Source organism: Prinia subflava, chromosome 4 (genome assembly GCF_021018805.1).
Source record: "Prinia subflava isolate CZ2003 ecotype Zambia chromosome 4, Cam_Psub_1.2, whole genome shotgun sequence".
In the NCBI taxonomy this organism is placed as follows: Eukaryota; Metazoa; Chordata; class Aves; order Passeriformes; family Cisticolidae; genus Prinia; species Prinia subflava.
This window is the reverse complement of record NC_086250.1, coordinates 17845591-17858563: the sequence shown is the minus strand read 5'-3', so window position 1 is coordinate 17858563 and position 12973 is coordinate 17845591. Positions and strand designations below refer to the sequence as shown.

Genomic DNA, 12973 nt, shown 5'->3' with positions numbered 1-12973 from the left:
CCTCATGCCTCCCTGTAAATTTTTGCCTGGTGGAGATAGTCCAGCTTTAAGACAAGAGATGGTTAATTTCACACAGAGAACACTAAGGACTAAACACTCATCTAATGTGGCTCCCAGTGGTATGTAGCTGGGGGCCAGGGAGAGGTAGGCATCCTGGAAGCCGTGGAAGGTCATTTTGGGTGACAAAACCAATGAATAGTTCATGCTATTCATGCTAGAAATGATGTGGCCCTCCCCCTTCCCCTCTTTCTCTCCCTTGGGCTGAGTAATCACACTAGTGTAACACTGTCTGCTTGCTTACTTGCTTTAGGATATTGGACTGGCTTCTCTTGGATCATCTGAGGAGGAGATTGAGAAACTGGCTACAGTAAGTACAGATGCAGTTCAGTATTGGAGACAAACCCCAAACGATTCACTGCATATCCCTTGCTGTGCAGGGAAGGCTCTCTTTGTGTTTCAGATTAACTACAAAAATGGAAGCATCCGCGGGATTGTCTCTTCTTCTCCACAGGTTGGGAAGGTGCTGGAGCAGGGACTGGAATCCCTCTGGGGGAGCCCAGAATGGTGTGATTCCACCTAAGGAAATGCTTACACTTCTTGATTTTATAAGAATATATTTCTTAAGCAGAGTTTTTACAGTTTCAGACAAAGGATGGTCCCAACTCACATTCCAGATTCATCTAAAGCACTAGATACCCAGTGTGATACCTATATGTTCTCCTACACAAGGTACAGAAAATGAGCAGAATTTGGTTCACCTCATATTCATTAACCTCACCAAACAGGTTAAAAGCAATTTGAGAGCAGGTACTGCTGTTCAGTTCTGAATCCCTAGGCTGTCTACAACTATCAAAACAATTTATACAGCCCCTAACTACAATCTTAACCTGTTCTGAAATCATCTGGAGTCCAAGTAATTTTTTTTTCTGATAATGGCAGCCATTTACCAGTCTTGATGGTTTTTTCAGGAGCCTTCCCCTCACCAAGCTGTGTGAGACTCATTTAGTACAGGTAGTGAATGAGAGGAGTATGTCACTTCTGAAGTTCCTTACCCTGTCCACGGTCCCACTCAGGAAGGAGGTTGTGGCTCACCTAAAATCCATCTGCACATTTCCATCCTTGGGTTAGGACTAAGTAAGACTACCATTAATTTTGAAGATTGCTACAAGTGCTGAATCCTTTGTAACTTCATCCAGGTCCTGGACTGTTGATGTGAGGAGACTATGACAGTGACAGTCCACATTTCCTCTTCCACTATCTAGGGTCTAGAGAGGCTAGAGTGAGATTAAGACCCATGCCTTTACTAGGGTTAAAAAATTTGAAGTCCCAGAGAGCCATTTTGCATCATTCCCCAGGTCTTGGTGAGATTGGGTTAAGGCCTGTGGTTTATAAATCATTCCTCTGCAAGCAGCTCCTCCTGATCCTGAACTGAGTAGGCCTAGACAGGAGATAGGGTTAAGATCAGAAGAATAATGGGTGTCCTGTCTGAAACTTTCTTAGTATCATATAGGGTTTGGGGAGGTAGAATAAGGGCATCTTTTTGAAAGGGCTGCCTGCAATGCAGGGTCTCTGAGAATACGATTTTGCAAGTGGCATTCAAGTATTCTGGACAGTAAACCTATTCTGGATTAACATTCCAATATTCAAAAGATCAAAATTTATATACCTAATCTAGGCTTACTGTTTGAGTCCCTTTTCTAAAAAGTGAAGATAGAGAAGAACCTGAAGTGTATTCATTATCCTGACATGAAAGTCCAACATGAATTCTATTAAACCAAATACAGGATATATTAAAAAACTCTAAAAAGAATTCCTCCTCCCATGTCTCATTCTGCAGTCAAAAAAAGCATCTTGCAAAATGAGGAGATACTAAAAAACCTTTTCACTGTGAAATACTTAGAATCAAGATTATTAACAGAATATAAACATGTAATTATTTGCTGAACTGTAGAGAAAGCAATTTGGGATCCTGCAAAAAGAAGGATCCTGACGGGTTTTTTTTTTCTGTGATAAATTTGAAGGCTAAAACCAAGTCATCAAAATGTAAAGGTGTATGAGAGAAGGTGAGAGAAAGAAAGAGAATGTAGGAAAGAGGCAGAATAGACAGAATAATACGGAGGTACACATTATTTTACAATTTGTCTGCAGTTCTTTAAGCAGGGTCCTGAAAATGCCATACTTGTAAAGCCAAGGTCCACCCCTGTGTATGAGGCAGCAAAGTGTTCTGTGTCTCTAAAGGAACCTTGAAGAGTTGTGATACAAAGCCATATATTTGAAATGCCTCATTAACAGTGTTTTCCCTTTGCACAATGCCTATCCAGCTGCTCAGGGCATCAGGCTGTGTCCAGAACTGATCCTCCACTGTCCTTTTCCTTAAATTTCTTAATACAAATAGGACTAAAAGTTTGGCAGAGCCAAGAGCTGCTTTCATCCCCTTGTTGTCCAGCAGGCAAAGGAAATATGGCCCTAAGTATGCTTTTATCACAAGAAAAGCCTAGAGAAATGTATCTTTATTTTCTGCTGGAGCATGACTAAGATATGATTGGCACAATATGGAAAAAAGATGTTCTTTAATTCTTCTGAATGAGATCACAGGGACAAAGAAGAAGGGAAACTCTCTTTTCAAGTCCCTGTCCAAAGGTCTTGAACCCTCTGTCAGAATCTACCTGTTCTTCTGGGGACTGTAGGTGGAAATCTATCAGCTTCCACTGACTACAGTGAGGCTCTGGAGGTAATTTGTGACATCTTCCAGAGAAATAAACGGCGATGACTTCATTGACTCATGTATTATCATTCAAATATTTTTTCTGAGTAGAACAACAAGTTTTGAAAAAATACATGTTATGTTTAGTGTGTGTTATATGCTGAGGGGAAAAATAATTTTCTTAAAGTATGCAACAATAAAATTTGAAGATACAAAAACATTAAAGAATGAAAATAAAAGAAAATTAAAAGAAAGATGAGAAGCTTAAAAATTCCTGCCTTTTCAGACTGTTTTTCACAAGTTGTTCTTATTCCCAGCTTTACTGGTTCACTGTGGAGTTTGGCCTCTGCAAGCAAAATGGATTGATCAAAGCTTATGGGGCAGGACTGCTTTCATCTTATGGGGAGCTGAAGGTATGTGTCAAATGCATAGTGTTGAAAGATTTCTATAATCCACTTTCCTGAACTCTGGTAAAAACAAACTATGTTTTTCTAAAAAAAAAAAAAAAAAAAAAAGATTTAAAATTTAGATTTTTCTTTTACAAAGAAATAATTCTTCCTTCACAGAAGCTACTGTGAGATGAAATGCAACGAAAGCATCCATCCCATAAAATATTAGATTTGTTTCTTCTGCCACTAGTAGTGCAGCTGACTGCATTTGACACAAAACTCACGTTCCTCTCTGAATTACTCACTAGAGGGCAATATTATGCCTATTATGAGCTTGGCTGTTTTGTCCATGCCATTGACATTCACACACATATGAATCAGAAAGGCACCGATTAACTGGATCAAATGAAGTGCAAAGAAACTGGAAATAGCATGGACACTGACAAAAAGAAGTATTTTAGTATTTTTTGTTCCTAAATACATTTCAAAACTAGTGTCAACTCTAGTTGTACACAGATCAAAATCTGTGAGCACAGGTTTCATACTGCCTTGCTTAACTGTAGAAAGAAGACTTGTACACTTTTGCAGAAAGTGGGTTTCCCCTCCCTTGACCAAACAGCTGATAGGAAAGACAATGTCTTCTTAATTTTGAAGAGCACGGATGCAGGTGATCACTTTTTAATTGCAAAAGCCCTAAACTGGTATCAGCAGGGCTCAAATGCTTCAAGCTGTGCAGATATTGGATGATTTTTTTTTAATTGGTAAGAGCCAAAGGAAAATAAATACCACTCTTTTCAAGCATTTTTATACACCAGAACCCTATTCTTCTTTTTTTCATGGGAGACATATTTTAACACATGAACTCAGCAGCCTAACAGACAGCTACATGATATATTCACACTAAATTGTGTCTAAATTAGCATATCTTGGACCCCCAGAACTGGAGCTAGTTGGGTTGTCATGACAATAACCATTTTACAAAACTCTCCCAACTGTGTACAGGTCAGCCCACTTCCCAGTCAACTGACGGGAGGGAAAACAACATTTTGATGTATCTCAAGGCATTCCAAATAGGAGTCCCCACAGAAGGTCAGCTGAAATTAATACAGAGAAAGGGAAACCTTCCCAGACATCAACCTTCACTTTTACCAGCTGCTGAGTTTAGCACCTCACAATTCTTGCAATTTGGAGATTTTTGTGAGGTGGAGAGCTGTGGAGAGCTTTCTCTCTTGATCAGCTGAAAGATCTGCAGGTTCATTAGCCCTCTAGAGGAATAAACGTGACTTCCTTTCTACATAGCAGCCTGATCTGATTGTTCATCAGCTTCACCCTATGTACTGCTGATGTTACTGTTTATCTGGGAATCCTTCAGTCTTTCTTGTATTCACTGACAACCAACAGGAAACATAAACTTGCTTTCATTTACACAGCGAAATCAGAAATGTCCAATCAAACCACAATTTAAGGCAACATTTATTCTACTCTGCCAGGCTTAATACTTTATGGTTTTAAATTAAGTTTATTTACATGTTAAACAGGATACTAAAGGGCAGAGGTAATCATATTGCTGATATTTATGTAGCTTTCATAGCAATATGCATGGCAAAATCTATCTGATGTGGTTATCTTCTTTTTCTTTTCAAGTTTGACCCAAAGAAAGGTAAAAATCTCATCAGAAATGCTCATTTTTTGTTGTCTGGAGTCCAGCACACCAGACTTGTACTCTCTCTCCTCTGTTTGCACCCTTTTCTTCCTCAGACACCAACAAGCTCTTCTCCTTTTGGTTAAAACTGTAGACAAGGACTGCTTGTGCGCAAAGCTGTGCTGTATAGAACAAAAAAGTACAAATGCATCTCAAACTCCCCACCTCTGATGCTGAGAGTGGAAGTCCTGGCAGTTCCTGAGCTGATAAATAGCAGTTTCTTGTCATTACTTTCACCACTGGTAATTGCAGGGTAAAGCTAATGGATAAACTTTTAATAAAGCTGGGTCTACCTATGTGTTCATCCATCATATTACTGAAAATACCTGCAGGAGTGAGAGCATTTATATTCACCAAGTAATGAATGGGATTATCCCCCTTTCAGCATGTTCATCTTGTATATAACACCTCAATCAGAAGCTGGGCAAGCAGTTAACCAGCAGTTCTGCTATGCACCCTGCAGAATCCCTTTGTGAGCTCTTCAAGTTCCTCACTGTGCATCTTCTGGGACAATGGCTTAGTGGTTCTGTGCACTGCACCTTGAGCTCCCGAATCTTGTTGTACACAAGTTAATAATAACCATGAACTTAAGTGCTGAGGTTTCCTTCTTTAGCTGACTGGTTTAATCCCATTGATTTTTATTTAATACAAAACTGAAATACAGAAATATTTCCACTTACTCATTCTAGTCTGTCTGAGCATCTGACTCTAACTTCAGTATAGGCACTGGCAGTGTGGATAAAGTGGTGAGGTCCAATGCCTTAGCACCTGTTAGCAAATTGCAAACCTGTACCAACTGCTTCTTTTACAGCTGAAGAGAGAAAATATGTGTAGTTCAGTGCCTATTTCATAGAAGGGATTTTTTTAGAAATATAGCAGTATCTAGACAGATCTGTTAGAGAAGATGAAGACTGGAAGATAGTGAGGCTTATGATAGACTTCAGTTTATTGCTCGAGATAAGTTTCATTGCTGCTTGGCAGAAAGCCATTATCCAACCCAATAATTATCTGCCAGTCTTCTCAGTGGGCCCAGACACAAACTTCTGCATGGAAGTCCCAGACTTGATTCCCTGTTGTTCAGCTGATCAACATATTTGGTACAGGCAGTGAAGTTTTGGCACTTTGTTGGCAGTCAATATAACAAATACTGTAGGAATCTCACTGCAGGTTGTGTGTTGAAGGAGACACACTGCAGCAGCCTGGGCAAGGGAGGGCTTTCCTTGTACCTGAAGGCTTCTAGGCCAGGAGTAGCAGCATGATTTGGTCACCAAGAAGGGAATAAGGGCATGAGTTACTAAGGTTAGATGGTTGGCTACAAGAAGATAACAACTAACTAGCAGGAGAGGGCAAGCAGTTTATATTATTTGAGAACTTAGCATCAGCAAGAAGCCTGGGAACATCCCTGAACTGCAGCCTGGACTGACTGTTTGTGGGTGTGTGACTGTAACCAAGGGAACCACATCCTGACTATGAAATCTTCAAAACATTTCCCTTTTCTCCACAGCACCCACTCTAAGCTGAGTTTGAACTGACCTTCAGGTAGATACTTTCTGTGGATGAGTTGATCCTGCCCAAACTCAGGTCATAATTTAGGGGAAAGGCAGAGGATGAGAAGTAGAGCTAGACACACTCTACACGAGTCTTGCACTTGAGCCCCTGTTATCTAACAAAGCATTTAGTGACAGCAGCTAGGTATCAGAAGGATAACCATCCCCGAGTCTAAACTGAACAGTTGTAATGGGTCTGACTGCTGGCCAAACTTGCCTCCTCTGAACTGTAAGAATTCCTCCCCAAAAGCTCTCAGTATTGCACTGTTTATTTCACTTTATTCTGTCAGCTGTTCTACATTATCCCAAATGCTTCTTCTGTTAACACTCAGCTGGACTCTGTCCTGCATACTGTAAAATCTTATGGCTCATACCACACTTCTGGCAGCACTCAGTGCTACATATGCTTTTCTTGCAGCACACCCGGTACTTAACTTGTAGAGGCCTTTAAGGCCATCCGGTTTCGAGCTGAACTTCCACTGAAATCAATGGGATTTCAGTTCTGCTTCAACACTGACAGCATAGTGGGACCCCTGTCAGGTTTTGAGTTACTGAAATCTTTTCCCCTTAGTTCCCCAGAGCTTCTAAGATTCTAAGAGCAGCCTCATGTTTGTGTAGACCAACCATCTTAGATTGTATGAGTGCTATCCAAGGTTTACTCTTCAATTACACACTGCAAATGAAGAGCAAGAAAAACACCATGTTTTATATAGTCTTGGGGGGTTTTGGGTTTTGGTTTTTGGGGTTTTTCTGGTTTGTTTTTATTTTAAAGCCTGGTATTTATTTCTGAACCAGTTCGTTGAAATGTCTAAATATGTGCTTAGGAGTAGTCTCTTAATTTTTCCAGCTAGCAGATTGAACTGAAAGTCTTGAGCAGCATCACCTACTCTTACCAGTTATTTACAAACAGTACCCTGGGATTTGGATTACATTTGGATTACAAAATGGTGAAGGGAGCCTTCTGAAGACTGGGCAAGAAGAGAGAAAGGGAAAGAGGCAGATCTCAGGGAAGGCTGGGTGCTAAAAGACTGTCCCTGGGTGAATGGGGTCCACTGTCCAGTCTGAAGGTGGGAAAAAAGGTCTCAACATTGATGGGATGAGTTCCTTTTTCCTTTTGGTTTGTACCCAGTACACTTCACTAACCTGGCCAGCTGGAAGCCCAGCCAGTTTTTAGGGACATCCATGATGTAGTTCAAATGTCACTGGAGCTGAGCTGGGTTTAGAGAAAGTACCTCACTTGGGTTTCAGGGGCAGACAAAGAGTTTGGGAACTCACTATAAGCCTAGGTAGAGCTGCCTTCCCAGGACTCTGTGCAGGTGCCAAACTGGCTTAAAAGGCATTTCCAGTATATGTAAACAAACAATGTAGATGTACCTATGGACTGCAGTGTGGACAGAAGTGGCTTCTATAAGCCTCCTGCTTGCCTGGTGGGACAATGTAAAAGAACTGGAGAGGAACATATAGAAGAACCTCTGTGGATTCAAAAACACAAATGTGCACATGCAGTATAGTGTTTATTTATATATTGGATTTCAGGGAAGATTTTAAGCTGCTATAATGGCCTGGGAGCTGTGCATAAAGTACCAGAAGCATTCTGTCTTCTGTTCTTCATTGCAGCAGGAAGCATGAAATTTGTGATATGGGCTAGGGGACTCTAAAGAAATGCTAGACAGGACTGTAAAACTTCTGTGATACTATTTCAAAAAAGCAACATGATATTTTTTTCTTCTTCTGGACATTTATATTTTGTGGGGTGGCATAGACCCTCCCTCTCTGAGAACATGGCTGTGCTATCCACTTGTACATCACTGTAATACAGGAAATATATATATATATATTTTAATCTTATAAAAATATTTATTAATTGGTTTATTAATTGCTAATTACAAAAATCAGCTCTGACCTGTGAAAGAACAGGACTTTATATTACCCCTAACTATTCCCCAAAGAGGATTTCACAGCCCAGCAGGGACTAATTCTTTCTCTGTTCATTCACCTGCTCTAACCGGTGTTGTTCCTGCTACAAAGTACGCTTTGTCAGCGGAGCCAGAGTACAAGCCTTTTGATCCAGAAGTGGCTGCAGTTCACCCCTATCAGGATCAAGCCTTCCAGCCTGTCTATTTCATAGCAGAAAATCTGGAAGATGCCAAGGTCAAGCTTCAGTAAGTTAAGTGTTTGTGGGTATTTCCACTGAGGAGGGGCACACTGGGTTGATTATTAATCTCAAATACATCTATTACTATTGCAACAACCATGCCAGGCTATCTCGCTGCATCTGCATTGTGGCTTTTGTACACCAAGTTAAGCATGAGCTTGTTTATCTCAGAAAAGGTTCACAGAAATTCAGAATTTATTTTTGGTATGCCCTATCCTATGCTGAATCTTAGCAATGCTTCATTTTAGCACCATCTGAAGTAAAATCTTTAAGTGAACTGTGAGAGTGCAATCCCACCCTATGTGCTAGTCCATACAAACAGGAGATCGTGAAGAGCTGATTTACCCAAGGTCACATGAAAATTTTATGGCAGCTGCTGGAATTAACATGGATCAGCAGGGGGCTTAAAAACAAGATTGCCTTTCTCCTCTGATTATATCTGCACAAGAATCCAGAATCAGCATTCACAGGCAATTTAATTTCTATAAAGTAGCTTTCTGCAACCTAAATAACATTATGTCAAATTAGCTTGAGGTGTTTCTAAACACATTTCCTTAACTGTGTGATGTTGTGCAGTAAGGATGGTGTTTTCATTTTTTTTTTTCTTTTTCTTTTTTTTTTTTTTTTTTTAAAGTAAGCAGGGTTTTAAAATTCTGGCCTTCATCTCCAACAGTTAGAAAAACATGACCAATTCTGGCTGGAGGCAGGATGTTGGTCGTGGAGCTACTGGGGAGCATGTAGGAGCTGAAATGAGGAATTTATTAGAGGAAGAGAACCTGAGCCAGACTTCTTCCCTACTCTCCTCTCCTCTTCCCCAGAAGCACTGTCTGCTGGGGCTATAGCCATGGCTAATTAGGCTCCTCATCTTAAATCTGAATGTTCACATTAAATTTTTAATATGTATAAAAATGTGGGTGAGAACTCACTGGCAGAAGAGAGAGGACTTGCAAAGCATTTGACTCAGGCAAACCTGCAAAGAACATACGAGGACAAGGAATATACCACTCTCAGGCATGAAGCTTTTTCATACATTTTTTCAAGACAGTTGCGCAGCCAAGGCTGCTCAAAATAACTGAAGGCACAAGAATCTGTCAGCATGGAAAACATAAGGCAACATCAGAACAGGGGGTTCCTACCAGTGTGGACTTAATGGAAATATCATCGAAAGTGGCAAGGCAATCATGTATTTTTTCTTTTAATAGAGACAGAAAAATAGCCCAGGATGAATAGTATCAACAGGTTTTTAGAATATTACACAGAAAGGGCTGCTCCAGGTTATTTCTTGGAAGTGCAGGCGGCAGACATGCTGTGCTCCTGCATTCCTCAGCTTGTGGTTGTAATAACTCTGAATTGTGTGAATGCAGAGCTGTGAGAGCACAGACGGGTCTCAGCCAGCCAGGCTGAGATGAGGCACTGCAGATCTTGGGGGCTGCAAGTGGTTCAGCTGTGGGCAGGATGTGCTGCACTAGGCAAAGCCTCAGGAGAAGCAGTGAGGAGGTGTCACAGCATCCTCTGCTCCCCAGTTAGGCCACGAGTACACCCTGAGGAATGAGATCCTGCAGGTTTTGCACTTAAGGAAATGCCTTTTCAACTAGAAGCTCTCTCCTGTCTCCCCACAGGAACTATGCAATGAAGATCAAGAAGCCTTTTGCTCTGCACTATGACCCCTTCACCAGCAGCGTGGAGGTTTTGAACACACCATGGAAAGTCAAGAGGGCACTCCACCAGATAAAAGAGGAACTGAAAAACTTCTGCTTGGCCCTTGAAAACCTCTCTTAAAACCACAGCAGTACATTTCACCTGTCATTGAGATATTTGTAGGTGGTGCTAGCACTCAAAGGCTTAGTGATAGTTGTACTCGCAGGCAGAACTCTTAACTGCACAAACCAGCTCAGTTCAGGTAAACTTTTCACTGTTAATTTAGGCTGCTGACTTAGACAAAATGATAACCTCCTGCTTAGAATGTTTCAACGACAAACAAGACTTACTCCAGTTTTTGGTAGGTGATATGAGCTATACCTCTTTGCAGCATATTTATGTGTTATGGGACTCTTACAGGGTTTTTTTTCCTTTCCTTGCCAGCTTTTCAAGTTATCTGTCACAAAATAGCATGGTAACTTTTCATCCACACAGTGTTGCACTTGCTGCCTTAATGACATGGTCACAACCTCTTAGGCTGGCTAGGTGCCTACAGTTAGCACTCCTTGCAGCTAACTCCTTGCTGCTAGCAATTAGCATCAGCTATTGCCCACAAACTATGAATGGCTCCCTAAAAATATGCCAGTGCAAGAGCTGGTAAGAGGAGCACTTCTGCTCACTATTTAAGTACTCATTCAGGAGCCTTGAAATATAACAAAATAATTTCTTGTCACATTTAAGATCACGGAATATTTGTACCTTTATTGAAAAGAAAGACAGAAAATAAAAGGTCCAAGATACTCTGGCTCTGTCACATACAAGGATGCTTAATTTGAATGGGAAATTTATCTGCTGGGAAGGAAATTCTTGTGCAAGGAAAGTTTTGTAAAAAGCCCTTTAGGATAGGAAGATGATGCTCCACACCAGAAGGGTTCCCTCTCCTCTTAGCAGCAGTGGAAGCAGATGGGGTCGATGCAGGTTACAGGCATGGCATAAGATGGAAAATATGGATCTCAGGGCTCAAGCTGGGTGGTAGTTATCTACAAATGCAAAGGTAGATTTATCCTGTGCCGCTTAGAAGCTCTACTTATTAATTCAAAATCGTGTCCAGTACGCAGCTGCCTTGTCCACTGCTACCCACCAGCTGCCAGTGTGCCTGGTCTGAGCTCTGAGGAAAATGTGAGCTGGTTTGGCTCTTGATGGAAAAGGAGTTACTGGAAAATGAGTTACCGTCTCTGCCCGAGCTGCTCGCTGTGGGATGGGAACACATACACAGACAGCACAGAGCAATCCACAGGCTGTTATTTCATACAGACCTTATCTCACTGTATTTTTTCCACTTGTCAGGCTCTATAGAGACTGTCTTAATAGAGTTAAATAACTTAATAAAGCTAATAGAATGCTGGTTCTTACAGCTTCGTGTCTACAGCACTTCTGAAAATTTTCCCATGAGCAGTAATATTCAGGATCTGTGGATCTGCTGCAACTGCTCCATTTTATTAAAATGTGGTGATGCCTGAAAAATTTGGAAGTATCTTGGCAAAAATGGCTATGAGACCCCCTTCCTCTTAACAGCTGGAACATCCCAGTCTCCTTTTTTATTTTGATTTTTAAAAAATTCTACTCCAGGAGAACACTTGCATATCATAAACCCTGTTTTGCTAGAAATTCAGCCAGGAACAGAGCTGAAGTGAGTTCCTTTGCTTCCAGTATATTTCTGCTGTGATGGAAGATGATCTCTCAGCATGCTTTTATGGGTTTAATTCTAGTTATCCTGCTCATAAACACACACACACAAATACCATTCCTCCTCAGAGCAATTTGTTTTCTTACATATTGTTATAATTTATCTGTCTGCTTCCTGCCAATTGGTGCATAGGCAAAAATATTTGATAGTTCACAACAGATTGTTTTCAGAAGTATTATTTTCATCAATCAGGTTTTTTACAGTGAAAATTGAATCATGTGCTCCAATTCTGTGTGTTTTCCTTTTCTTTCTTTTTAAGTGGAAGATAATGCCAGAGCGGAAGAGCTATCAAAATATTTTCTATAGACAGATTCTCTGGGCCATAGGGTCTTTTTCATGTATTCCCTCTGAAACGGTTGAATGTGGAATTTAGACTTGAGTTTGGCTATTACTCAGAACAGACCTATATTTGGAAGAAATGAGAGACCTGATGGATTTGTTTTGCCCAAGGCCTCACACTTTCTTTGGAGGCACTCCAGGCCCGCCCACACACCCTTGTCTTTTCCAGGTCCTGTAGCAAGGAGAGAAAAAGAAACCATTTTGGAGCCAGATTCTCCCACCCTTACACATGCTGGGTAGTACCCAGCCTCTCAAGCAACCCCAGCGACAGCACTGAGCCTGTTTGACGTGCTGCACACAGGCAATAAGAGCAAGATTATCAAAACCACTGTGGGTGTACTTGCTTTTTCCTTGCCTTAGTGATAGTCAGCTGGCATGCAGGGCTAGGGTGGGCTGCAGTGGAACTTGGTGAAGCTGCAAAAGTAATGGATTTGGCCACCTGAACTTTTAAGATAATAAATGTTTTTCCAAAGGAGGTAAATCTTTCCCTCCTTGCTCAGGCAGAACCTACCCCAGGCTAGCCACGTTTGACACTCCCCTCCGAGAAGGTCCAAATTCTTTTCTTTTGATTCAGCATAGTGACAAAACAAAAGCCTTCAGGGTTACATCCTTATGAGTTACACTGGTCATTCTGCTCTTCCAATAGTCATTCTTTCATTTCCTCACAGAAGCCAACAAGTACCTCATCCTCCTGTCAGTCTAAGGCAGCAGTGATGGGAAAGGCAGCCATGGGGCCTCCCGATGAAAATAAT

The 12973-nt window shown here is 41.1% G+C and overlaps 1 protein-coding gene across 1 annotated transcript in view; it reads left to right on the top strand.

The window, feature by feature from the left end:
• The window catches only part of LOC134549289 (tyrosine 3-monooxygenase-like), a 28211-nt gene extending 16810 nt beyond the window's left edge, over nt 1-11401 (top strand). The window contains exons 9-12 of the mRNA XM_063394860.1: nt 311-367; nt 3022-3117; nt 8371-8504; nt 10117-11401. Coding sequence (XP_063250930.1) covers nt 311-367; nt 3022-3117; nt 8371-8504; nt 10117-10276 — 447 coding nt within the window. The 3' untranslated portion in view covers nt 10277-11401. The remainder of the gene's footprint in view (nt 1-310; nt 368-3021; nt 3118-8370; nt 8505-10116) is intronic.
• The last annotated feature ends 1572 nt before the right edge of the window (nt 11402-12973 follow it).